The following is a 25,056-nucleotide window of genomic DNA, read 5'->3' on the forward strand; positions in this document are numbered from 1 at the left end:
AGTGCTAGTAAACACCCTAAATTCAACCAATAGAATAATTTTTTTAATGTTGTTGATATATGATTTTATATAACAATTTTAAACTTTGTAAACAGTAATATATTTAGATACAGTCAATAATACAAACAATTTATAAACCCAATTGGTTTTGAAGTTCGTTAATTTGCTCATCAAGAATTTGTATTTTGCGATTGAGTTCTTGCGAATAATCATCTGCACCTTGATTGAATTTAGCTAATTCATCAACGTAGTCTTCAAAAACATCAACTTTAGGTAACAATTCTTGAGCTGCAGATTTTACAAGTGTTTTAGAGATCACATCTGGTCTTCTATGATATAAATCTTCGTAATAAAGACAAAGTGAAACAAAATCTGATATTTCTTTGTAACCTAAGTTTGGTTTGTGAATTTTATCGATTCCTTTTCGAAGAACTTCAAGTTTAAGAGGATCTTCACCATATAACATCACTTTCTTTTCAGAAATTTCTTGATCTAGATTTGCCATGGCCTCTTGAATTTCTTGTTCAATACTCATTTTTTTTAATAAAAAAGTGACAGTTATTAAAATTGGGCTTCCAATTTCTTACTTATCTCGCTTATTGAAAGTATAATATCCGTACTAATACATATAGTTGCCCAAATCCTAGCATAAGCTACTATCTTGATTATATATTCTTCATGATTTATGAGATATATTTTTATTGAGCATAGTATTCTTTGAATAATAGTATTTCTATCTTTACTCGTTAACGCATTATTTAAGTCAGAATATGGATTTTTGCATAATACCAATCAATTTTTATCAACGTAAATTATTATTTGAAGAGGCCATGAATACATAAATATTTGCTATGGATGCAGGTTTATAAAGAATATGCCATAAAACCATACTTACATAGTAGATATTAGATTTAGTTTTAAAAATTCTAAAAAGACACGCCTCAAACTATTAAATAATTATAAGGCGATGCAGTTGAGGCAAAAAAGATAAGTATTTGAAGTATAAATAAAAGATATTAACTCTTTATTTACTCCTCCTTGAGGTGCTCGATGTGCTGGACGTAGATACCATCGAGGAACTTACGAAGATCCTTATCTTTGATCTTTGTGAGCTGGTGGATCTGGCCGCAGACGAGGGAGACATCTTCGAGGTTGGCACCTTCGATGTTGATTTCATCCTTAGCAACAGATTCGTTGGACCAGATTCTGACGCCTTCTGGAGCTGTAACAATCTTGTGCTCCTTGTGACCCATGAAGCCGTTGAAGTCGAATGTACGGCCATCCTCAGAGCATGTGTGCTTGATTGGGAAGTGGGAGTAAACGAAGTGCATCTTATAACGCCAGCCGAGTGTAACACCGGTGATCATGTTCTTGACGATGCCGAAGAGTGTGCCGATACGGGCAAGGAGCTTGCGGTTGCCGAACCAGCAGCGGGCAACGATCTGGTGATCCTTCTCATCATATTCGAAGTCGAGCTTGAGGTGGGAGAGATCCTTGACGAGCTTTGTTGTCTTCTTGTCCTTTGGATCTTGGTGTTCGATTGTGACAACACCGGACTTGACTGTGCACTTGATGTTCTCTGGAATCTTGAAGTGTTCCTGGTGAAGAACTGGACGAGGCATAGGACCAAAAGGAGAATCAAACCGTTGTAAACTTCTCAATATCGGGCCCTGCGGTTTTTCATTAAAATTTAAACTGTGGGCAGCAACTCTATACAATGTTTATACTAAAATAAATAATTTCCTCGTTAAGAAATGTATTTTTTGCTAGATTCTGATGCCTTCATTAATATTTGGATGATGTATAATCAAAATGGAAATACTTATACATCATTTATATGGAGTAATTCTCAGAGAGCGAAGTATTTGCCTATTATTTGATTTTTGAATTCATTCAAAGTTTTCGAACAATAAAACTCAAAAATAAACGATATACTGTTGTAAACAGAAATTCATCAAAAGTGACACTTCAGAAAAGCTAAAATATTGAATTTTTGGAACTTTTGATAGAGCACGTTTTTAAATATTAATTAAAGTAAATGTATATTTTGTAAAGATTCTTTTTAATAAAAAAATAAAATTTTGAAGAAGAACACAAAATCTTCTGAAAAATAATATCACATAAACTCATATTGAGAGCTGTCACTTTTGATGAATTTCTGTTTATTACAATACAAGGCTCATTCTATCAATGAAAACAGAAATGGAATATTATCACGAATGAGATCTCCTATTCGATTTTCTCTTTGGATCTATGCCACTATGATTGTAATTACGTCTAAAACATATCATCAACAACTATATCGAGCTAAGTAGACTAATAATAATCATTTAATTTACGTCATTTCCAATTCTCAAATCAAATCTCATAATAAATATCTAATTCCGCCCCATATGCTATATATTCAATCGAAATTTGTACCAAATACTCTAATTTATTAAAACACAATTCAAATCATCATTATTTTACAATCCAATATTGAGAAGATTTTCATTCAGAAAAATATTTTCATCTTGATTGAATTTTTTTATTGTTAATTCGAAGTAATAAGGGTTTCGTTTTGCTAAAATTGTCACTTTTATAGCATATTTGTTTTTGGATGTTTTGCGAAACCAAAAAAAAAACTATGATATACAATGTGTGTGTAAAGAAAATACTTTATTTACTAGTTAAAAAATCATTTGGTATTGATCAAGTTATTTTTTCTGGATAAGATATTATATGGAATAGAAAATACAATTATATAATCTTGTACCTGGTTTAATTAAGCTAATTGTCATCAGAAACTTGTAATTTTTATGAATTTCAGATTTTCTTTTCATTACTGCTTTTCATAATAGGTCAAGTTCTTATTTACGTTATAAAGTATGATATTTACAAATATCAAGTTATCGTGTTTTTGAGAAATTATGAGAAACAAACAAAATGAAAAAGATAGGAATAGCAATGAATAGTGATGTGGGTATAGAAAATGTAAGAGATATGAATGCAAAGCAATCAGTATTTAGGACATTGACCATAGATTTCGAAAAAAAATGCTGCATATTGAGCGAAAACTATGATTATATTATAAGGCTGTCATTTAAAGCATAATGAAACTATTCCATTTTCATTTTAATCAAATAAAATAGTAAAGATTTTTGAATTAGCTAGAAACTGATGAGATGTTTTCACAAATCAGATTTTTAATCTCTATAATGCATAATTCACCCAATATCTCAATTTTGATATTGCGAGATATTTTTGCTATCGGTTTCGCAATTTTGACACAATAGCAAGAGGGTTCTATAAGCATTATTATCAACGTAGAATCTGAATATCATATCAGAAAATGTCGCAAATCTGACATTTACCCGACCAAATAGCAAAAATAATTGAATACTTTTCGCAAAAACTTTAAAAATCGATAAAAATATGAAATATAGATATTAAAGAGACTTTTTATATAATATTCATAAAGATTTTCCAAAAATATGATACCGCAAAATTAAAAAAGTGACGTCTTGAGTGGAGTCAAAGGTCGAAATTGCTAGCTAAATGTTTTTTTAGCGAAATTGCGTATTGTACGTTTTTTTCGCAAAACGAAACCCTTAGAAGTAACCATACATTGCATTCATATAATAGAATAACAAAGTTTGAATTAATATATCTTTCAATTTTTGAGAGGAAATTGAATTTATGTGAATCAGTTTTTATAATGCGGTCAACTTATGAGATATAATTTATATAATAAATTTATTCTAAAAATAAAAAAATATAAATCATTCAAAAATTACGTTTGGATATTTTTATAATAAATCTCTTAATACCATTGATGACACTAATTTCTTTCACTTCTAACTTTTCAATAGTTAAAAATTATTTCGTGGCGAATGGATGACATAGAGGAAAATGAACAAGCATTTCATAATGAAATACTCTCGAAACAATTCCAAGAAGTTCCTTTCGTCAAACCAACTCATTTAACATCTCTTGAAGAAGCAATTTTTCGATTAGCTTCATCCCTAGTGCGAGTTTCCACGAAACATATGGTAATCGGATGGATGTTTGCGTACTTCCGTTTATTTCAGCATATGTTTATTGTTTCATTTCTCGCGTTTGCCAATTGTAAATATCAAAATCAACTTACACTATATCAAAAGATACTTTCATTCGTCTTTCAGCAACCACAACAAGAACCATCATTACTAGTTTGCATTATATGCTTTGTTTTAGGAATTTTTATTATTTTCTTCTATTTGTTCGGACTCATTTATACGATGAAACACATTACTCTTCCAAATTTAACATTATTTTTCATCTATGTTGTCTCATGTGAGATTCTCAGCAGTTCAATTTATATTTTATGCTCACAAGCTGCAAATTTATTTGCTCAGTTAATTCTTGGAGAGTATTTATACTTCATGCCCGAATTTGCTGCCCTTTGCGTCATGTTAATCCTTTTATTATTCATAAATGCGGTTAATCATTCAACAGTTTACAACTCAATGTTCTTTTTATCAGGATACTACGCAAAATTATCTTCCCCTAATACGCTTTTCAATAGTTTCTTGATTATGATTTTCTTAGTGACATTTGGTATAAAAATTACAGATCCAAAGCTTCACTTCAGATCATTGGCTTGTTTATACTTAGGATTTGGCATATTCTTTATAGTTAAAGGTTTTTGCTCTTATTTCATTCATAATTCAATGAATTCTTATGTTTGCTCATACGGAGTCACATTAATTATAGCAGGAATCATGTCGATATTCCATGGAGCAGGCTATGTTAAGTATCCTGATGTTTTTGTTTACGCAATTTTCTTTTCATTTGTAATTTTCGATTTTGTATTCAGATTCGTCTTCAAGATCATATCTGATCGACAAGCATTAAAACTAGCTAAATGCGGAACTGATTTTGAGAGTCTAAAGATAAAATCTGTTTGGCATTTAACAATGGTATTCAGATCAGGCTTTTCCAATGGCGTAAAATCAGCTATCAATGGACAATTTTTAGAATGGGCAAAACAGTATTTCAATATAAAAGATCTTGAAATTTTGATGATCAGATATGCGACATTATTCAAGAACCCACCATTATATATGTCCCTTCTTGACTCAAATTTCAGAGAACTCCCACGAAGACCTACAGATAAGTTCATAATTTACGAATACGATCTTTTTTGTGATTTGAGGACAGTTAAGAAGCTCAAACCCGAATACCAAGAAGCTATTCAGAATGTATCGAACAAGATATGTTCATTCCCATCTATCAGGCAACTTTATGCCAAGAGTTTGTCCACATGTGTGAGGGATAACTTTATGTTGGTATCAGGAACGAATCAAATGCGAAATTTGATTACAAGCTTTACATTTGAAATGAGATATCGCTTTCCAAACAACATTTCTGTTCTCAAATTATGTATTTTGTATGAGAATTACATTTCTAAGGACAAGGACCATGTTCAAATGCTCAGACATTACCTTACGAGACTAGAAGATGATCCTGAAGCTTATTGTGACACTTCTTTTTCACTTCCTCTGAATAATTTCCAAAATGTTCAAGTAGAAATCATGAAAATGGATGAAGCAGACATCAAATCAGAATCAGAAGATGACACAAATACAGAAAACGAAGAAAAACTTGCAAAAATGTTTAATTCTGAAAATAAATTTGAACCATACAACAGAAGATACATTTTCATATGGATACTATTGATAACATTGAGTTTGTTCATCACCATACTCTTCGCAGTCAATTATATTTTAGCTCAGAGACATTTTGATCAAAATAATAATTTTACATATGTTCAAAGCACGTTTTTGAAGTTTGCATCATTCTTTTTCACGAAGACATTGACTGTTGTTCCTACTGCTGTTGGAGAAATCAATAGATCTGAAGCTAATTTTATTTTTGACTCGAGAGAAGAGTTTCAGAGTCTATTTTGGAATTTCACGTACTTAGTATTAACAGAGCCATTCTATTCTGATACTTGTTTCAATAATTACGTCAGCAAAACGAATTTTAATATTGAAACTCCTGTTTTTCGAAGTAATTACAAGATTAACATGCCATTCCACATTTTTACTGATAAAATGTACACAACAATCGAAGAGGCTTTCTCTGCAAACCAATCTGGACCTTTACCAGATGATTATATAACTTATTTCGTAGATTCATTTGCAATTTTAGCACAACAAATTGCAAATGGAAATGCTGTCATGAGTGATACTGCTAGTGAAGCTTATTTGACTTGCCACGCTGAATCTACTGATTCTAAAAGAGTTATAATGTATTATATCTCTTTCGGAGCTGCAGCTTTGTTATTATTATACGTAATTGGTTGTTTATTTTATGCCAAATATACAACTCGCATTTTCATTGATCCTGCGCCTTATCATAAACTTGTTGTTGCTTATTTATCAAAGAATCACACGGAATTAGTCAAATACTTATTTGCATTGTTTTTATATTTCATTTCTTTCATAATTGTCCTTGTAATTTCTTATGTTTGGGATTATTATTTTTATAAATACACGAAACGTGATTTTAGTCAATTAGTTCAGAGCACAATTAGTGATACAAGAAGTGTATTCTATGCTTACAACGCCGTTAACGCTTTTGAGCTTTACAATTACTCAAATTATTCAATTTACGCTAATAAATCGATATTAACTGATTACGTATCAAGATCCCTCAGTTTCTTACTCGGGAATGATACGTCCCCTAGTAATAGGCCTCTTTTGATACAAGTTCCAATAAGTATTTTACCATTAACGATTGTTAACTATTCTTCAGACACAGAACTATTCCCAACGCATGCCAATACTGCATTACTTAGGGAACTGCTAATAAACTTCACTCTTCCGAGCTTATTAAAGATTGATAAATTTAATACAGATGAAAGAGTCAAAGCATCGTTCGGTTATGCAGTCATTGAAGCTCTTGTGGCCCAACTCTTGTTTTCTATTGTAATAGTTCTTTATTATATTTTCTTTATTAAAATTGTCAATTTCTATGAATTGACAGCAGAGATCAAGGACCTTGTGAAGACATATGTAGAGACAAGCTCAAACAAAATCAACGCAGTAGATTCCATAAATACTTGGAAACGAAAGACATCTACTCAATTTATTTTGGAAACGCTTCTCAGTCCAACATGTCTTACGAACGCAGAAGGTTGTATTGTAACAGTTAATCACGCGTGGTGCGCTTTCTTCAAAAAGTCTGAGAAAGCTTTCATTGGCGAAAATGTCGAAGATTTCATTATGAATTACTCAGAAAAGGCAGATGTTATACCTGTAGAAGAGTGGAGAATGTTCATTATCAACGAACAAATCGAAGAAAACGCACTTGCTCAAAAATTACAGAAATTAAAGGACATGATTATCGCTTATCGATGTGAAATTGGGCCAAAGAGATTTGCCAATTGGCGTAATATCGATTATTCCATTGAGTTTTGCGCAATTATGTCGGCTGCAATTTATATCTCGCCTTCCAACGACGAAGATGTCCTAGTCGACACATATCAAATCATTATGGACATCCTTGAGAAGAAAATCAGAGTCTTGGCCGATTTCGATATCATTAGAAGTTCAGCCCGACAAGTGACGATTATTTTTGGCGTAAATAAGACTTTGCAGAATTTTCAGATCATTTCTCAAGCAATATCACTTGCCATTGACTTCTGCATTGCTGTTGTTTCACAAGAGATGCCTGAGGTGTCAATGGTTCCTTCAGCAGTTGTAACATGTGGCGACGCTTTCTTCGGAATGAACGAAGAAGAACTTGGAACAATTGGAATTTCAGGAACAGCTGTTAGCGATTTGTCATCGATACAGCAGTACTCGAGGCAGGGAACTATCACTGCTTCACATCGTGTGATTCAAGAGCTTGAGAAGAATAAGATTCGACATAATTTCGTGAAGATACTTGATAATGTATATCAACTTCTCATCCAGGAAGAAGATTAATATTATCATTATTATTTCATTATTTATTTGTTATAAATATCTTGTTTGATTTTATATTAATTTAAACGCTATTTTTTTCATGATTCATTTGGAATAAAAACATTTTACTGACGGAAATACCATAAAACAAAATTGTTTTGATGAAATCTAAACTTACATCCTTCAGAATGCATTTATAGAGCAATTTACTGATAATGATTTAATTCTCAAGGACTTTGTTGATATGCAACCAGATAGATTCATCGTATTTTGAGAAAAAGTTATGACATTTTGTTCTTTGTTGAGATCCTTTTTTGTCACTTTTTAGAGAACAATTTATAGAAAATATTGAGAAAGGAGATGAATTATTGTAAATAACTCTTTTTCGTTAAGCTCATGTTAGCTTACACTATATCAGATAAAAGGCAATGAAGCCAATTCATCTAATCTTGATAAAATGATTAAATACTAGACGAATAAAGATGAGAAATGATATGAAGTTAGAAATCGTTTTCAAAATCATCAATTATTAAGTGAGATTTAAACAGAATTTGATGGCAGTTGATATATGAAATCTACAATGGTCACAATCCAAAGTACAATGATGAGTGAAATTTCGGAAATTTCACTTATCCATAAATTTCAAGTTCAGATAATGCATATTTTGCTATATTAGTCAAGGTCAATATTATGATGTATTCTGATGAATGTAATTACCATCATTCTCAAAATTTCATACGAGAAGTCTAATAAATTTCAAAAGCAAATGACGAAGCAGAGTATTTCAACCCCAAATGACCACTCGCTACACTTGCTATGTAAATTTCTTAAGTAATATTTTCATTAAAAATTGCAGATGAAATCAAGAGCAACTTTTGATGTAAAATGTAAAACAAAAAGTTATATTAAAATTATTATTACTCGTCCTTTATATCCATGGGAAGGAAAGGTATAAAAACTTTTTAATGCTTCAACTGAAGAAGAAGTCCTTTCATTCTCGAAACATCCTTTTCATGTAAATCTGAACGGTTGAAGTCAATATAACTAACAACGCCCTCCCACTGATTTTCTGGATGCGACTCGAGGGCAGCCTTTGTTTCAGCATCTACCTCGACATTATGATGAGCGCGGGTTTCCTGACCCTCTTCAATCTTCTTATGGAAGTTTGAAAGGTCTTCAGAAGCCTTTTGCCTCATAGCGCTAATCTGTTTTTCTTCTTCGTCATCTTGGTCTGCAATAATTTTGTTCCTGTTTTGTTCCCATTCAACGAGTGCAGAAACCTTTTCTGGCTCAGCAGCTGGGCCGGATGCGTAAATATCTTCAACGGCGTCATTTTCGCCACCGAATTCGTTATCGTTTGCTTGTGTTTGTGGTGGTGCAGCAAATAAATCAGCAGAATTCTTTGGGGTTGCGCTATTAGATGAATTCTGAACTGGAAGGTCAACAATTAAATCAAGAGGGGCTGTATTTTCTTGGCTGCTTATTGGTTGTGATGCTGAACCAAAGAGATCTTCAGCAGAGCTGCCACTAAGCATATCTTGCATTGTTAAATGGCTTCCAATTCTTCAAACACACTTATTCAAAAACTTGTGTTAAACCGCTTTTTTGGAGCGAAAGTTCTTGTAAACCGCAACAACCGTCAGGATTTGACTCTTCAAAGGAAGATCTGAATCATTTTTTGTTTTCCTTGAGATACACATATAGTAATATTTGCATTATATTTGGAAAATCTCTAATTCCTTTTTTTATCATCGATCTGCCGACTTTCTGCTGGATCTGCTTAGATAGAAAACACACGACATTTCTTCATGTGTAATCTCAATTTTACCTTCGGAATTGCATTTTCTTTTAAATTTCTTCCGATAATGATTTTAATTGACTAATCACTGAAAGGTATAAGAAATAAACAATTTATAGATTAAGTCTAGGCAGCGAAAACCTTTTGCACTTAACCGTAGGTGTATATTTCTTTGCTATTAGTGCACCCTTTTAATTTATGATTAATATGTTCACAACTAATTATTCTTGGTTTCTTGATGAGAGAAATAGCATATTGTTTTGTGTGTGTATTATGATGACATATTGATTCGCCTATCGAAAACAATATCTCAACGAAAATGAAATCTTATAATATAATTATTAAAACTATACGTTCTATGACAAGTATGACGTATATTTATATAATTTTAGAAGAAAACACATTTGCAAGAAACAATTATTGCGAAATAATTAGATTAATAGGTGCTCCAGGCTAATTATTTCAGAATATAAAAGTACTATAACTAATAGATAAAGAATATAAATACAAGAAGCAAACCATTGTTAAAGATTTCGAGAAATCAATTGATTGTGCGTGCCAATATGCCTTCACATTAGATTTCATTCCCAGATCCAATAGAAAAGCTACACCTTTGATAAATTTATACTTATTTATATAATATGAGTAAAAAAAAACTAAAAATGTAAATTTATAAGGGGTTTTAAGGAAACAAATGCACAAACAAATCACTTACAGGTTCCGTATAAGCAATTCATCAAATATTGCAATCACAGAAGTCTAATCGTCAATCCTTTTTCATTTTCTATCCACAAAAATTTGCAGTCATTCAAAATTGAATCCTTCATTTGCGAAATTTCTGCTAGGAAAAGACGTTAAAAATATAATGTGCACAAATCAATATTATTTCCAAATATAGTTAAATTATTAGATAATTTCAAAAGCAATTTTATATATCTCAAAAATTGTGAAAAAGCAACATGATGTTTTTGATGTCAACCATCTCGCCATCAAATTTAAAGAAAAATTTCTCATTGAAGAAAAAAAATTTTCCTAGCAGAAATTTCGCAGATGGATAAGATCTTTGCTCAGAGGTTCAAACTTATCCGAAAAATAGGAGCTGGAAGTTTTGGGCAGATCTACATCTGTGATGATCTCCAAAATCACACAAAAGTAGCTTTGAAATTAGAATCGTCAAAGAATCAATCTCCACAGTTACCATATGAAGCAAAACTGTATGGAGTTTTAGAAGGGTGCAGTAGTGTACCTCGCTTGTACTATTATGGAAGCGAAGGACATTATAACGTCATGGCTATCGACTTACTCGAAAAATCATTAGAAGACCACTTAAATGATGGCAAAAACAAATTTTCTCTTAAAACAACTTTAATGCTTGCAGATCAAATGATATCGGCTGTTGAATTTATTCATAACAAAAATTATATTCATCGTGATATAAAACCAGACAATTTCGTAATGGGAACAGGCAAGAATTCCAACAAAGTTTATGTTATCGATTTTGGTTTATCAAAAAGATATCGCGATCAATTCACTCATCAACATATTCCGTGGATTGATGGAAAATCCTTAACAGGAACAGCAAGATATGCATCTGTGAATGCTCTTCGAGGTGTTGAACAGTCTCGCCGTGATGATATGGAGGCTTTAGGCTACGTTTGGATTTATTTGATGCGTGGATCATTACCATGGATGGGATTGAAGGCTAAAGATCAGCGTCAAAAGTATGAAAAAATATGCGATGTTAAAGCAAGAACTCCAATTGAAGAGTTATGTCGAGGTTTCCCAGAAGAATTTGTTACTTACTTCAAAGAAATTAAGAAATTGCACTTTACAGATACTCCTAATTACGCTCTTTATAAGCAAATGTTTCGTTCTCTATTTTTACGCATGGGATTTACTTATGATGGCGTTTACGACTGGACAATACAGAAAGAAAGGCTCAGCTCAAGCAAGTCATCAAATTCTTCATTCAAACTTCTCATGCAAGAGACAAGAAATACTCTTATTAAAAATGAATCCCAACCTTTTTATCCTCCTGTTCAAAGACAGAAAGAATTACAAGTTCCATACATTTCAAAGATGAACCAAGACTTAGTTCCAGATAGAAATCCATCTGCACGAAGAATTCCAAAGAAATCTTCAGATAAAGAAGAAGTTCGTCGCGTAGAAGCGACAATGCTCAGGCCAATTACAGTTCGCAAACAAAACATTCAAGATACAACCTTGAACTACAATTCTCGTGTAGAAACTCAAGTTCGCCTCGAAAATCCACAAATTGAAGCGAATCCAACAAATAAACCTGAAAAATTATATTATGGGCCGCCTCGTGTGTTGAGAAGAACGCAGCTGCCTCGATGGATGGGAGATTTTACTCCTAATGTTTCTCGTGTTAGATTGTAAATGTATTTTTTTCTTGTGTTAGTTTATTTCAATTAATTACATTTTTTAATTCAACATCTTTACTAATAATACTTGAAATATGCATCAAAAGAACATAATTAAACCAAATTACTCCATTCGATAGAGTATTCTGAAATTCAAAGCACATTTATATGTGCTAGCAGTCCTAATTCGAAAATATTCTTATGATATCACTTAAATTGAGAAGAAATAATACGAAATTGAGAATTTTAAAGTAAAATAGAATTATTCGATTGTATTATATAAATAAGACTCTATAATGGTAGAAATGATACATTGATACAAAAATGATAGAAAATGAAGGTTAATATGAACTTATACAGATGAAACAGCTTCAAAGACGTGCATCATTAGAAAAATCAGAAGAAGAGATCAAAGTATAAAATAACAACATGGTTGCCGTTTCAAGATATTATCCATTGGCTTAAAATTCCTTCAATTTAAATGAAAAAAAAGACGTTAATTTTACAAATTTGAGAAAAAATGAGGAAAACAGAGCCGTTAAACATGAAAGAAATAGAACAAATATCAAAGTCAAAGGACGGTATATACAAGTTTGATCTTTCACGCATTACACCAGATGTTTTTGAGCAACTTCTTAAATCAATTCCTGATAAATTTTCCTCGAAAGCTGTTGGCCTTGGATTTAATTGCGACTTACTCATTCGAACAAATAGAAAGAATGAACAATTGCAAGAAGAAGATCCGAGATCAAATAAACGACCAGTATATCCGTTAACTTTGCTAAATTCAACTTGCAGACAGAAAAAAGACTTCACGAAGAAATTGGTAAAAACCCTTTGCACAACTATTTCAGAATCACAAATACTCGAGTTTTTGAAATTTAGAACAATTCCTTTCTCACAAGTTGATATTGATTTACTCGCTAATGCAATTTTTTCAAGCAACACATTACGTGTTTTAAGATTTTGCGATATTCCTTTAGGAGATAAAGGATTTTCGAGGTTATGTCGGTCTCTCAGAAAGCGTTCAATAGTCGAAGTTCAATTCAGAAAGTGTGAGCTTACAGATGAATGCACTTGTGATTTACGCTCTCTGCTCGCATTTCATGTTTTTGTTCAATCAGAAGCAGATTGGAAAGATCATGTATTAGGTGTTCCATCGCAAAATGTTTGCCTTCAATCTCTTGATCTCAGGAATAACGAATTTACATATCAATTTATTAATATTATTGAAGATGCTCTTCTTGATGTTCCTCTCAAACTTTTAGATCTCCGCGGAAATAATGGCTTGACACAAACAATGGTCAAAAAAATGCAGTCCAAAGTACCACAAACAAAAATATTATGCGGAATATGTCCAGATGTCAAGTTTGAGAAACCAAAAGAAGAACCACCTCAACAAGAGCCTCAGAGGAGATCCTCAAGTCGTGCATCAAACAAATTCAAACGTATTCATGATTTGGAAGAGGAAAATCAGAGATTAAGAGCTCTTATAGAAGAACTTCAAATAGGTGTTAATGTTGCAAATCTTGAACCAGGTCTAATGATTGTTGGTCCGCGTGCCAAGGATCTTGTTACAGAAATTACTAAATTAGATAATCTACTTGGAACCCTTGAGGGCATCTCACCTGCTCCGTTCTTGCAGTCAACTAGAGTTCATGTTAAGGATGAAGCTAAAAAGAAGCTTACTTCAAAGAAGCAGCCAAAGAAATATGCTCGAAAATAAATTATTAGTATTTTGTTTCATAATAGCTAAATATATTCTTTATCATTCTTACTTCTAATCGGATCAGACATAAATCTGGTTCACATCTATTTTATTGTCGAGCAATCTAGTATGAACAAACTTTTATATAATAGAAAATAAAAGTCTCGGAGTAGGCTACAGGCGAGAAGACTTTACATAGTAAAACGAGTTTAATTTTTCAAATTTCGAATAATTTCCATAAGAAAAGAATGTGTTTATTCTATTTTTAGTACTATAGAATCATTAATACCTGCTTTAAATTAGAGTTCTAAGAATGTTCTTCCGAAATCTAATTGAAGACTGTCGGCTTGCATCTATTTTCCAAAAATAAATCAATTTCCTTGAAATTATGCATTCATCTTGTTCTCCGAAATTTTCATAAAACCTATAATTTTTTTGAAATGAGTTCAGATAAAGAGCATATAAGCAATTACTTAGAACTGATTAGCACATTTGGCGATATCATAAGTACATTTAATGCAATATATAAGTTAAATACAAGAAATACAGAAGAAATTGAAAAAATTTATCAAATGATTAAAGTAAATCTAATTGATTCCAAATTATTCTCACCCGAGAAGATTATGAATAGTATTTCGAACTATATGAAGTTTCAAAATCATTATCTTAAGTCATATTTAATTCTTATGAAAAAGATATATGACGAATGTCATCCAACAACGATCAATTTTCCAGATAAAGTCATCCAGTACCTATTTTATAGAGAGTGTGCCATTGGAGAAATAGCAAAAAATGAAGAAAAACTCAAAAAAATATGAATCTCAAAATCTTTCATTAGAAGTCCACGAACAAAACACAATTTACAGAGCTATTATGGACGACAACAAACAGGTTTTCATATCATTTACCGAAAAAGAGGGATTTGATCCAAATCAAACTCTAAAGAGCAAATTATATCCAGATTCATGTGATGTATTTTCTTTATTAGAATTATGTTGTTATCATGGTTCTGTCAATTGTTTCAAGTATCTAATCTCAGAATTCCACTCTATGATCACGCAAAACTGTTTACGATTTTCATTTTTAAGTGGGAATCCTGAAATAATGAACCAATGTTTGAAAGTTCAAAGTCCTGATTATAAATGCATGGATTTTGCAATTATTTCTCACAATATTGATTTCGTTTCATTTTTGAAGAACGAATACAAAGAATAAGTTAATTTAAATACTTGTGGATTGTATAATAATCTTGAAGCGTTCTTTGCTTATTTAGATCAAACTAACGAAATTGACCAGTGTTTTATTTATTCAACATTTTTTAATTTACCTTCTCTTTGCGAATATTTCATTTCTCATGTTACAGACATTAACGTAAAAGATGAATATCATGGAAATACTGCACTTCATGCAGCAGTTATGAGTAATAGTAAGCAGGTTGTAGAAGTTCTTGTTAAACATGGTGCTGATGTAAATGCAAAAAATAATATGAAGATGACACCTCTTCATTATTCGGATAAAAACTTTGAAATATTAGAGTTTCTTATTACTAATGGAGCAGATATAAATGCAAAGAATGAATTGGGAGACTCTATTCTTCATTATTCAACTGGAAATATTAAAGTTGTAGAATATCTTGTATCTCATGGAGCAGATACTAATGCAAAAAATACTAAGTTTAAAACAGTTCTTCATTATGCAGCTGAAAAGAATTGTGTTCCAGTTGTCGAATATCTTTTATCTCATGTTTCAAATATAAATGCATACGATAGAGAAAGGAAAACAGCTTTTCTATACGCAGCAGAGAAAAATAGTCTAGAAACAATGGAATGCCTTCTGCCGCATGGAGCAGATATAAATGTTAAAGATGATTATGGAAAAAGTGCTCTTCATTATACAGTGTCAAATAATAATCTGGAAACAACTAATTTTCTAATTACTCACGGAGCAGATATAAACGCAGTAGATAAGGATGGACAAAATGCCCTTCATTATGCTGCTAAATATCGCAATAATAAAACACCAGAAATACTTATTTTGAATGGAATAGATAAAAATGCAAAAGATAACTACGGACAAACTGCTCTTCATGTTGCAGCTAAAAATGATAATGGAAAGGTAACAGAAGTTCTCATTTTAAATGATATAGATATTAATGCAAAAAATAATAAAGAATTAACTGCTGAATATGTTGCGATATATAATCATTGCGAAGAAGTGCTGGAAGTTTTCCGTTACCCTGAAATAATCAAAAAGAAATATAAAGGTAAGAAAGACTCCCATTGTATTATTTGATCTCATTGTATTAATTTAAATTCAGATTATTTTTGGGACTTTTCATCATAGTAATAAAGATTATAACTTCATTATTAAAATACTCATCATATATATGAATAAATTTGATGAAACATAAAATGAGTCTTTAAAATTAGTTTGCTACTTTGTTCTAACTCATTAGTATATTTGATGAGCAGAAAAATAGATAATTGTTGTTATGTTTTGAAGATTTCTGTAAAGAAACCATATAATGGAAATTATGCGTATAATTAGATTCGTTTTGAATCTCAAGTTCAAGAACTATTTGATGTATCTAAACCATTCAATTACGCTGTTTGGAGCATTTTAAAGAATACTACAAGATTAAGAATCGAACGACATAAGAAGTGTTAATAGTATTTTTCATTTATGCAAAAAATAAATTTATTATAATTTTTTAAAAAATGAACAGTTAATGTTTTTTTAAGTGGTCCAAAATTGCTTTCCTGGAGTGATTTCGATTTCTCCGAATGGCTCTTGCTGCTTTACATCAATCTGACCAGTTGATTTAAGAACAAGCATCTGGTAGAAAGCTCTTGCAGCAGCTCTTCTTGAAGAACCAGAGAAAGTTTCACTGAATGTTGTCTTTTCTTCCTCTTTTCCTCTAAGAACTTCTCTGAACTTATTCAGTGTATTAATTGTCTCTGTTGTGAAAGAGTCTTCTGCAGTTCTTCTCGGTGTTTCTTCGACAACAAACTTCAAGTTAGGATAAGGAGATGCAAGTGGAGTAAGAACTGGACGTGGCATTCCTTCGATTGGTCTCATCTGGTCTTCATCGTCTGATCCTTTGTTACGGTCGCTACCAAGAATGATGTCATTGTCAGATGGCATTGGAAGAATATCATTTTCGCTGGATTGAGGAACTCTTGCGGATCTATTTTGTTCAACCTCTGGAACTTCGGCATCAGAATCGAAACCGCCAAGTCCTGGGCCCATATCTGACTCGAAATCTTCATCAGGAGCATTGCGGTTTGTTTCTTTGTCGGATTGGTCGCGTCCGAGCTTTCTTGATTCGGCAAATAATGAATCAAGTTGAGAGTTTGCAATAACTTGTGGAGCAGCTTCACTTGTGACAGTTCTGCGTGTACGACGTGTTGTTCTTCTGTTATTTGAGAGCATTGTTTGGTTATCAATGATTAATTTCTTACGTTTTGTCTTTTCTTCTTCGGTTTCGTTATCGGGTTCTGTTGTAGCTTCAGTTTCTGACTGAGCTCTCATATCTGGCATTGGCTCATCGTCTCCTGGAATTGGAATATCATCTACATCATCCCATGTGGTCTCTGGTACCTCTACATTGCGTGCTGGTGTTTGGCGCGCGGTTGGTCTTGTACTATTTCCGAGTGATTCATTATCGAAATTAAATTTGATTGGTGTTTCTGGTATCTGAGATGAGAAAGAAGAAGTAGCTGCAGAATCATCTGTTTGGGCTTGAGAAGGCTCTGGAGTTTGGAACGAAATGGTTGGGTGCTGAACTACAAAGTATTCTTCTGGGTTGGCCGTTTTAGCCCATTCAGCGAGATCAACTGGTTCAATCGTTAAATCAGAGATATCGGTAGTAATTGTAATTGTTTCTTCCTTGGAGTTCTTTCCAGTAAGATCAATTTGGCCTGGCTTGAAAGAAAGCTTAATTTTAGAAATTACGTCCTCACAATCTGTAAGCATGTATTGCATCTTCTTAGAATAAACGACGACAAGACCTTTAAGGAGCATACCACTAAGGCGAAGAACAAGATTAACTCTTTCTTCCTCCATGATCTGTTTGGCGAGTGTAGCAATGTCTGTTGCAAGAACCATCTTCTTGCCAAGTTTGTCTGTAGATGTTCCTGCTATCCAAACAGAAGAGAGTGGTCCTTTCTTGAGGATAAGATCAGAAACGGAATGCATTATATTTTGCTTATGAAAAAATTTCCCGCCAAAAATTGTTAACTTTACACCTCCATAGGAAGATGAGTGTCACTTTTTTAATTTTTGGTAAATGAAGTATAGAATAGTTTAAAAATGACGAATTTTGATTAGTCATATAGTAACAGTTTATAATCATGAACAAAAACAACAAAAACAAAAATGGCGCCAAAACTCATTTTCTGAAGAATCTATGGCAAGAATTAGCGCTCTTTTAATCTTGAACATATATTATTATTTCTTTTAGATAGAGGCTTATCGTAATGTAAGATTTCACTGATCTTCTTTGTCTTCTAATAATCTCTCAATTGTCACCACTGCAGTCTCTAAATTTTCAGATGGTTCATCGAAGTTTGATTTGATCTGATCTACTAATTCGTATTCCCGACATATATCTTGAAGAGAAGTGCCTCCTGATTTAGTTTCGCAAACAATCAATTGAACAAGAAGCGAAATCATATCTATAACGAAATTTGCATCATCACTATCTATTGCTAATTCAATAATCTTATTTGGAAAATCTGTTTTTAGACAACGAAGTAAATTTTCCGAATTACACACCGAAAGCAATGCAGATAGTAATCTAAATGCAATCTTTGCATGAGATGACTTTGCTTCGCATATATCAAGTGCTATTTCTAACATTCCATGCGAAATTAAATCTTTTTTGATTTCATCTGACTCAATTACGATTTTGTTTAGTAGGTATATTGTATTTCCTTTCGAATTAGGCAAATCCAAATCAAATACCTTCAATAATTCTAAATAATTAATTGATTTCAGATCTATTTCTGCTATTATATCATAATACTTCAAAAATAATGAAAAACATTCATCAGAAAACATTACTTCGCTTGGATTTATACCAAAGAATCCTGCTTTGTTTGAGATTTCGAAACAATTTTCATAATTTTGATCAATAATGCCAAATGCAGAGAATAATTCAAATAAAACATCAATATCGCCATAATTTTGAAATATGCATTGAATAATTTCATTAATCAAGAAATTATAAAATTCATCTTCTTGTGGGAAGGAACATATTGATTTAACTAAGGCACATGTTATAGTTTTAACAGCTGACGGAACTTCTGGACTTTTAATTTTTGAAAATATTGAATTAATATCAATAAATTGTTTCAGCCTTAGATAATTTTGCTCATCTCCTGAAATAAGATTCTGAAGGAATTGCGTTGATGGACCTGCAATATTTGGTTCAATATTGTCAGAGAATTCAACAATTTTAATGACCAAGTCATCAGTGAGCTTTTCCAGAAAATAATCAGGCTTCCTAAGGAAAAGAGCAGCCAACAACTCCAAAGAAACTTTAAATATATTAGTGTCAATAGTTTTAATGAAAAACTCGATAATATTAAAGATATCGCATGTCTCGAACTCTTCATTAATATCAAATACACCATAATTCACTATAGCTATTATGTTTTGCATACTGCATGTAAGTTCTTCATAATCTTTTGGATTACTATTGAAAAGATCATGAACCTTATGATATAAAGGATTAAGCAAGTGAAAATATGGGGTAGATTGTTTGCCATTGTTAGATTCTAGCTCTTTGTAAGAAAATTGCTTGTTTAGATACTTTTCCATTGATAAAAATGGCAAAACTTTTCATGATTCTATAACTAAAAAGCTATAGAACAACTAAATATTATTGAGAATTGGGTAACATTCTCATTTTTTTCAATGGATTACAAAGATCCTGACCCAAACAATCTTCATGAAAAGATTCAGAATGATATATCCAATAGAATGTCATATAATATCAAATCATATGATATAGAACCTCAAATAATTGAAGATATTGAAAATATTATGCAGCAATTTCAGGAATTATTCGATTCATCCATTCCAGATGCATATCTGGAGAATATTTGCAGATTTTTCACTATGAATTCTAGTTTAATAATTCATATTTACAATAGAATTGATTATTTGTCTTTCATTTTGTCAACTTTACTAACTACAGAATCTAAGCAAAGCGATGTATGGCGATTAAATATTGCAGCTCTCACTGTTAGAGAAATTCCGGAATCAATAGAACAAATCCAACCATATTCACTTTCAATTTTAAGTTTAGTTGATGATGCTAATTGCTTTAAATATTGTATATTCTTGCTTCAACAGCTGATTACCAAATATCCAGATATATCAACATATTTAGTTAATAATCACATCTTTAAGTCACTCAGACAACTTAAAAAGATAAGAAATGACACAGCCAGCCAAATCAATGACGTTTTCAAATTGCATAGAGAAATAATAATGAATTGTGATGAACAAGTATTAAAAAAACAAATATATCAGGCATTTCCAGCAGTCCACGAACTTTTTCCGACAACAGATCGTAAAAATATGTGCTATATTTTAGATATGCTCAATAGATTAATTTCGATATTTGATAATTCACCAGAAATCATATTTACAAAGCCTATTGCATTAGAAGTACTTAATTTTTCACCAATGAGACCAGAATTGATCGATAGAATTTTATTAATTTTAATTAACCTTACTTTCAAGAATATAGCATACTTTATAGATATTGATCAGAATTTTAACATCATTCAGACCATGCTCAACTCTTCAGCATCTGAAAAAAATTACCAAACAAGAATTGGCTTGTTTATGAGACTAGTTATGACTATTTCTTACACAGAAACAGGTGTTCAATACTTAATAGGAAGAGAGTTCATTCCACCAATCATTGATTTATATCCATCAATAATTTTTAAGTATCAGATCTGTTATCACTATTTTTTATTAAGTACTATCATCTTTGCAACAGACTTCATAACTGAATTTCAATTTTTCCCATTCATATTTGATCAAATTGTAGAATATATCGATGATTACTCCGATTCTGTACTATTTCACAAATTTCTGCAAGCTTTGGAAATATTAACAAATCCAAATCGATGTAATATACTTCAAAACATAAATATGGATGCGCTATTTGAAATGCTTCAAGATAAATGTGACGAAGATAACGAGGAAATCGTTACAATTGCAGAAGAAGCACTGAAGCTACTTCCCGAACATGAGGATTAATATATTATTAAAATTGTTTGTATTTTTGTATAATTTTTGATCGTTTTTTTTTCAACATCAAGTATTTGACCTGAATAATTACAATATTAAAGTGTGATATATGATTGAGTTTTTTTTATCATATATTTCTCAATACTCAAATCAATAGATAATCACATTCTTGATCGATAATTCACGTGTAGAGACAAATGTGGGAGTATAGGCGGATCTTGCTGGAAGAAGATGTTTTTGGTAAGTTTCGTCATTAAGTTTTGAGCTTTGACATATAAATCTTTTGACAATCTGACAAAGTGAGAGCTGTAGAGACAAATGTGGGAGTATAGGCGGATCTTGCTGGAAGAAGATGTTTTTGGTAAGTTTCGTCATAAGGCTTTAAACTTTGGCGAATTATATGTTAAATCTTTCATACTAATAAGCATAATAAAGATGCAAAGATTATTTGCTAGCGCCGGCTTACTAACATTAATCTGAAGAACAACTTTATTAATATGCTTTAAGCAGAACTGAACTGATTTATAAAGTACAGAATTTTAACGTAAGATTTTAACGTCATGATTCACAAATATAAGTCAATAGAAAAGGATATCGATTAGAATTTCTTCGTGAGGTCGTTTGAAAGTTCTGCAATCAGAAGAAGATTGTTGAACAATCCGCCATTCCAGGAGGTATGAACTTGTTATGTCTCCTGGGATCACAGATTGCAACCTAAAAGATGTGCATATGCACCTCTTGTCGGTTGAAAGTTCTGCAATCAGAAGAAGATTGTTGAACAATCCGCCATTCCAGGAGGTATGAACTTGTTATCTCTCCTGAAATGGCACATATTTGATAATTCATGGAGCAGAACTTTGCACGCAATCAGACAAAAGATTGCGACAGAGTAACTGGGAAGACAGCAACTTGAAGCGATAAGCTGCTTGGGTGCTGTCTCCCAGATGCATCTGTCGGGCAAAGTCTCAAAGGAGCAGAACTTTGCACGCAATCAGACAAAAGATTGCGACAGAGTAACTGGGAAGACAGCAACTTGAAGCGAAGTTTTGTTTTCGAGTCTTTGGTTAAGAAATCTTAACAAAAAAACAAAGAAAAAAATCAGATAAAGTTGTCAATAACTTCATCAGTTAATGCTCACCTATGGGAGGTGTTTTGCGGGAGTTGGGGGTATCTTGGTGAGTACTCAGGAGGCCAAGAAGGGCACCCCAACCGATATTATCCTGATGAATTCAGTTGTCAACCATTCTGAAAACAGCCGAAACCGTCGTGTGTAGAGAAATTGTTTAAATTTATTTTTTCAGATTTAAATAAAAATAAGAAATGTTTACTATTATGAATTTTGAAATTTTTTTAAATTAAGAGTAGGAGATGAGACAAGTAGTATATGAGTGCGGGTTGTGTGACTTTTTTTGTTACATCTATATATAGACGATACATTAAAATATAAATCATAGTATTATATGTGGAAGTGTTGTGTACGTAGTATATGTGGAAGGATTGTGTACCTTTTTTTTGTTACATCTATATATAGACGATGCATTAAAATATATTTATTTATAAATCATTAAAAAATTAACATTAATTTTAAAATAATTTATTTTTTTATCTTTTATAAAAGAAGCTATATATAGATGATGTCAGATATTCCGCGATTAATTAAACATTGTTTAAATCCTGAATGGGTTAAACTTCAATTTAAAAATGAAGATTGTGAATTATTAAATGAATATGAAAGCCAAAATAAGCTAATGAGGTATAAATATAATGATAAAGAATATTTAATTTCATGGAATCAATGGAGTCATAATCAAAGACCTCATAAACGGGAAGAAGAAATTGAAAATAATGAAATGGAAATCATTGATGACATTAAAGAGGATGGAATTCCTAAATTTTGTAGAAAAACCTTTAGAACTAAGTTAGGAGCATATAAACGTAGAGTATTAAATCCTGAATACATAAAACATTTATTTAAAAAGGAAGACTGTGAATTATTAAACGTTAATGAATATGAAAATGCTAAATCAAAATTGAAATATAAATATATTGGAAGTGATGAAAGGTGTAAAGATAAAGATAAAGTTTATTCAGTTTCATATAATAACTGGCACACGTTAGGGATAAGAAAACATTTAGGAGATTATGGGAAATGTTCTGAATTCTTTAAATCTAGTATATACGAGAGAGTAAAAGAAATTAGAAATAATTATTTTCATGAGTGAAAAATAAACTTTAAAAATTCATGTCTTACATTTTTTGAATAATTTATTTTTTTATTTAATGATAAATGAGTGTCACAACTAACAATGTTAAAAAAATGGGATTCACAAATGAGGAAATAAAGGATATATTAGAGGAGGCGAGTTATGAAGTTAATAAATATTATTTAAGAAATTGTCAAAAATTCGCGGAGTTATTAAATGATTTAGATTATGATGGAAAAATGAATAAAGATGATGTTATAAATTTCTTATATCCCACATCTGAAGAAGAAAAACCTAAAGAACCTGATGTTTTCCCTGAATATTATGAAGAACGGATTAAAGATGATGAATATGATGAAATTGAAAGACTGGAAAAAATAAGAGATGAAATAGATGAAAAAATTAAGGAATTAAGAGAAGTTGAAAAATATAATGAGAATGAAGTAGAGGGTTTAATGAATATCCCAGCTTCAGAATCAGAAGTTCAAAAATCTCATGAAGAAAGATATAAAACTTATGTCTCAGAATCAACACAAAATTTATTAGATGGTGAAATAGATGAAACACTTTCAGAAGAAGGTACTAAATTTATACGTAAACATAAGTTACAATTTATTGATAATGAAAAATACCCCTGTATATTACTTTCACCACCTTTAGATTCCGAAAAATTCAAAAAAGCTCTTAAAAACGTGACATATGCAACTAATACGATTAAGAAAGAAGACCATGATATTTACACAAATTATTATTTAAATAAATGTACAGGTGTTGATAAAGTTTTTGATTTGTTAGATAAAATATCAAAAGAAACAATTGGTACATATAAAATTTTATGCGATTGTGGTTTCATTATTGAAGATACTAATAATGTTTCATATGAAAGAACAGCACCGAAGGAAGATGAAGTGGAAAAGTCTATACCATTCGTTATTAAGAACATAAAAGATATGAAAACTTATAAACATTATATTTATTCATTTATTTCAGAAAAAATGGAAGCAACCCATAAAACATCATCTCATCATTTTATAGCTATTCATACATTCCTTTTCAAAGTTGTGAAATTAAATAAGACAGGAATTAGATTTAATGTATCAGGGTATGCATTCTTGAGTAAATTAAAATGTATTCGTCACGTCGCAGATGATAAAAATTTATGTGTTCTTAATTCATTTTATGGACTTTAGCCCTGGACTTTAAAAAATAAACTTTATTTTTATTTATTTTTTTAATTTTTATTCTTACATAAATGAACAAAAACGGAACAGCTAAAATGAATGATAATCAAATTAGAGCCGAAGGTAGAAGGTTATTTAAACGCTTCTATAACATTCCTGATGGTGTTAATCCTAAAACTCGTAGAAGTTATTTAAATGAAGCCATAGATGCATATGAAGGGTTTGACATTTCATCAGAAAGTGAGAGATTAGCGAGAATGTTAAATGTTAATATTGATTTCTATTATTGTGATCCTCAACCAGAAGACGTAGACATTAACAAGGTAGACTTTCCATTAGTGGATTCAATAATGATAGATCCAGAATTTGAAACAATAAATATTTTATTAACACAGAGTCCATGTGGAAAACTTCACGCTGACAGAATAACAGACGTTGAAGCACTCACCGGCTATAAAGTTTGTCCATATTGTAAAGAAGAAGTTTATTCTATCCGTGATGACCCAGAAAGGAAAAACCAAAGAAGATTTTTAAAACATTGTGAGAAATGTAAAGAAAATAATGGAAGATTAATT

The 25,056-nt window shown here is 31.4% G+C and overlaps 11 protein-coding genes across 11 annotated transcripts, besides 4 other annotated features; 6 read left to right on the plus strand and 5 right to left on the minus strand.

Moving 5' to 3' along the window:
• Nucleotides 1-130: 130 nt before the first annotated feature.
• On the minus strand, nucleotides 131-535 carry TVAGG3_0513290 (uncharacterized protein; the record flags this gene model as incomplete). Its single annotated transcript, XM_001329255.1, has 1 exon — nucleotides 131-535. The coding sequence occupies one exon, from the start codon at nucleotides 533-535 to the stop codon at nucleotides 131-133; it is 405 nt and encodes a 134-aa protein (XP_001329290.1).
• Nucleotides 536-994: 459 nt separating this feature from the next.
• On the minus strand, nucleotides 995-1,638 carry TVAGG3_0513300 (rRNA binding; the record flags this gene model as incomplete). The annotated part of the gene is made up of 1 exon (XM_001329256.2): nucleotides 1,029-1,622. One exon carries the CDS (start codon nucleotides 1,620-1,622, stop codon nucleotides 1,029-1,031), a length of 594 nt encoding a protein of 197 aa, XP_001329291.1.
• A 297-nt stretch (nucleotides 1,639-1,935) lies between these two features.
• Nucleotides 1,936-1,973: a mobile genetic element.
• Nucleotides 1,974-2,131: 158 nt separating this feature from the next.
• Nucleotides 2,132-2,168: a mobile genetic element.
• Nucleotides 2,169-3,872: 1,704 nt separating this feature from the next.
• TVAGG3_0513330 (PYP-like sensor domain (PAS domain) family) lies at nucleotides 3,873-7,955 on the plus strand (the record flags this gene model as incomplete). Its single annotated transcript, XM_001329257.1, has 1 exon — nucleotides 3,873-7,955. The coding sequence occupies one exon, from the start codon at nucleotides 3,873-3,875 to the stop codon at nucleotides 7,953-7,955; it is 4,083 nt and encodes a 1,360-aa protein (XP_001329292.1).
• An 899-nt stretch (nucleotides 7,956-8,854) lies between these two features.
• TVAGG3_0513340 (clathrin light chain family) lies at nucleotides 8,855-9,495 on the minus strand (the record flags this gene model as incomplete). The annotated part of the gene is made up of 1 exon (XM_001329258.2): nucleotides 8,897-9,478. The coding sequence occupies one exon, from the start codon at nucleotides 9,476-9,478 to the stop codon at nucleotides 8,897-8,899; it is 582 nt and encodes a 193-aa protein (XP_001329293.1).
• Nucleotides 9,496-10,782: 1,287 nt separating this feature from the next.
• TVAGG3_0513350 (STKc CK1 domain-containing protein) lies at nucleotides 10,783-12,132 on the plus strand (the record flags this gene model as incomplete). The annotated part of the gene is made up of 1 exon (XM_001329259.1): nucleotides 10,783-12,132. One exon carries the CDS (start codon nucleotides 10,783-10,785, stop codon nucleotides 12,130-12,132), a length of 1,350 nt encoding a protein of 449 aa, XP_001329294.1.
• Nucleotides 12,133-12,636: 504 nt separating this feature from the next.
• On the plus strand, nucleotides 12,637-13,842 carry TVAGG3_0513360 (centrosomal protein of 78 kDa family; the record flags this gene model as incomplete). Its single annotated transcript, XM_001329260.1, has 1 exon — nucleotides 12,637-13,842. One exon carries the CDS (start codon nucleotides 12,637-12,639, stop codon nucleotides 13,840-13,842), a length of 1,206 nt encoding a protein of 401 aa, XP_001329295.1.
• A 774-nt stretch (nucleotides 13,843-14,616) lies between these two features.
• Nucleotides 14,617-15,039, plus strand: TVAGG3_0513370 (protein of unknown function (DUF3447); the record flags this gene model as incomplete). The annotated part of the gene is made up of 1 exon (XM_001329261.1): nucleotides 14,617-15,039. The coding sequence occupies one exon, from the start codon at nucleotides 14,617-14,619 to the stop codon at nucleotides 15,037-15,039; it is 423 nt and encodes a 140-aa protein (XP_001329296.1).
• Nucleotides 15,040-15,240: 201 nt separating this feature from the next.
• TVAGG3_0513380 (cyclin-dependent kinase inhibitor 2C-related family) lies at nucleotides 15,241-16,116 on the plus strand (the record flags this gene model as incomplete). Its single annotated transcript, XM_001329262.1, has 1 exon — nucleotides 15,241-16,116. The coding sequence occupies one exon, from the start codon at nucleotides 15,241-15,243 to the stop codon at nucleotides 16,114-16,116; it is 876 nt and encodes a 291-aa protein (XP_001329297.1).
• Nucleotides 16,117-16,509: 393 nt separating this feature from the next.
• TVAGG3_0513390 (sister chromatid cohesion) lies at nucleotides 16,510-18,029 on the minus strand (the record flags this gene model as incomplete). Its single annotated transcript, XM_001329263.2, has 1 exon — nucleotides 16,561-18,021. The coding sequence occupies one exon, from the start codon at nucleotides 18,019-18,021 to the stop codon at nucleotides 16,561-16,563; it is 1,461 nt and encodes a 486-aa protein (XP_001329298.1).
• A 283-nt stretch (nucleotides 18,030-18,312) lies between these two features.
• TVAGG3_0513400 (armadillo (ARM) repeat-containing protein family) lies at nucleotides 18,313-19,647 on the minus strand (the record flags this gene model as incomplete). Its single annotated transcript, XM_001329264.1, has 1 exon — nucleotides 18,313-19,647. The coding sequence occupies one exon, from the start codon at nucleotides 19,645-19,647 to the stop codon at nucleotides 18,313-18,315; it is 1,335 nt and encodes a 444-aa protein (XP_001329299.1).
• A 96-nt stretch (nucleotides 19,648-19,743) lies between these two features.
• TVAGG3_0513410 (armadillo (ARM) repeat-containing protein family) lies at nucleotides 19,744-22,330 on the plus strand (the record flags this gene model as incomplete). Its single annotated transcript, XM_001329265.1, has 1 exon — nucleotides 19,744-21,105. The coding sequence occupies one exon, from the start codon at nucleotides 19,744-19,746 to the stop codon at nucleotides 21,103-21,105; it is 1,362 nt and encodes a 453-aa protein (XP_001329300.1).
• A 1,083-nt stretch (nucleotides 22,331-23,413) lies between these two features.
• Nucleotides 23,414-23,732: a mobile genetic element.
• An 820-nt stretch (nucleotides 23,733-24,552) lies between these two features.
• Nucleotides 24,553-25,056: part of a mobile genetic element that runs on past the window's edge.

This window comes from Trichomonas vaginalis, chromosome II, assembly GCF_026262505.1.
Source record: "Trichomonas vaginalis G3 chromosome II, whole genome shotgun sequence".
NCBI classification, from domain to species: Eukaryota; Parabasalia; order Trichomonadida; family Trichomonadidae; genus Trichomonas; species Trichomonas vaginalis.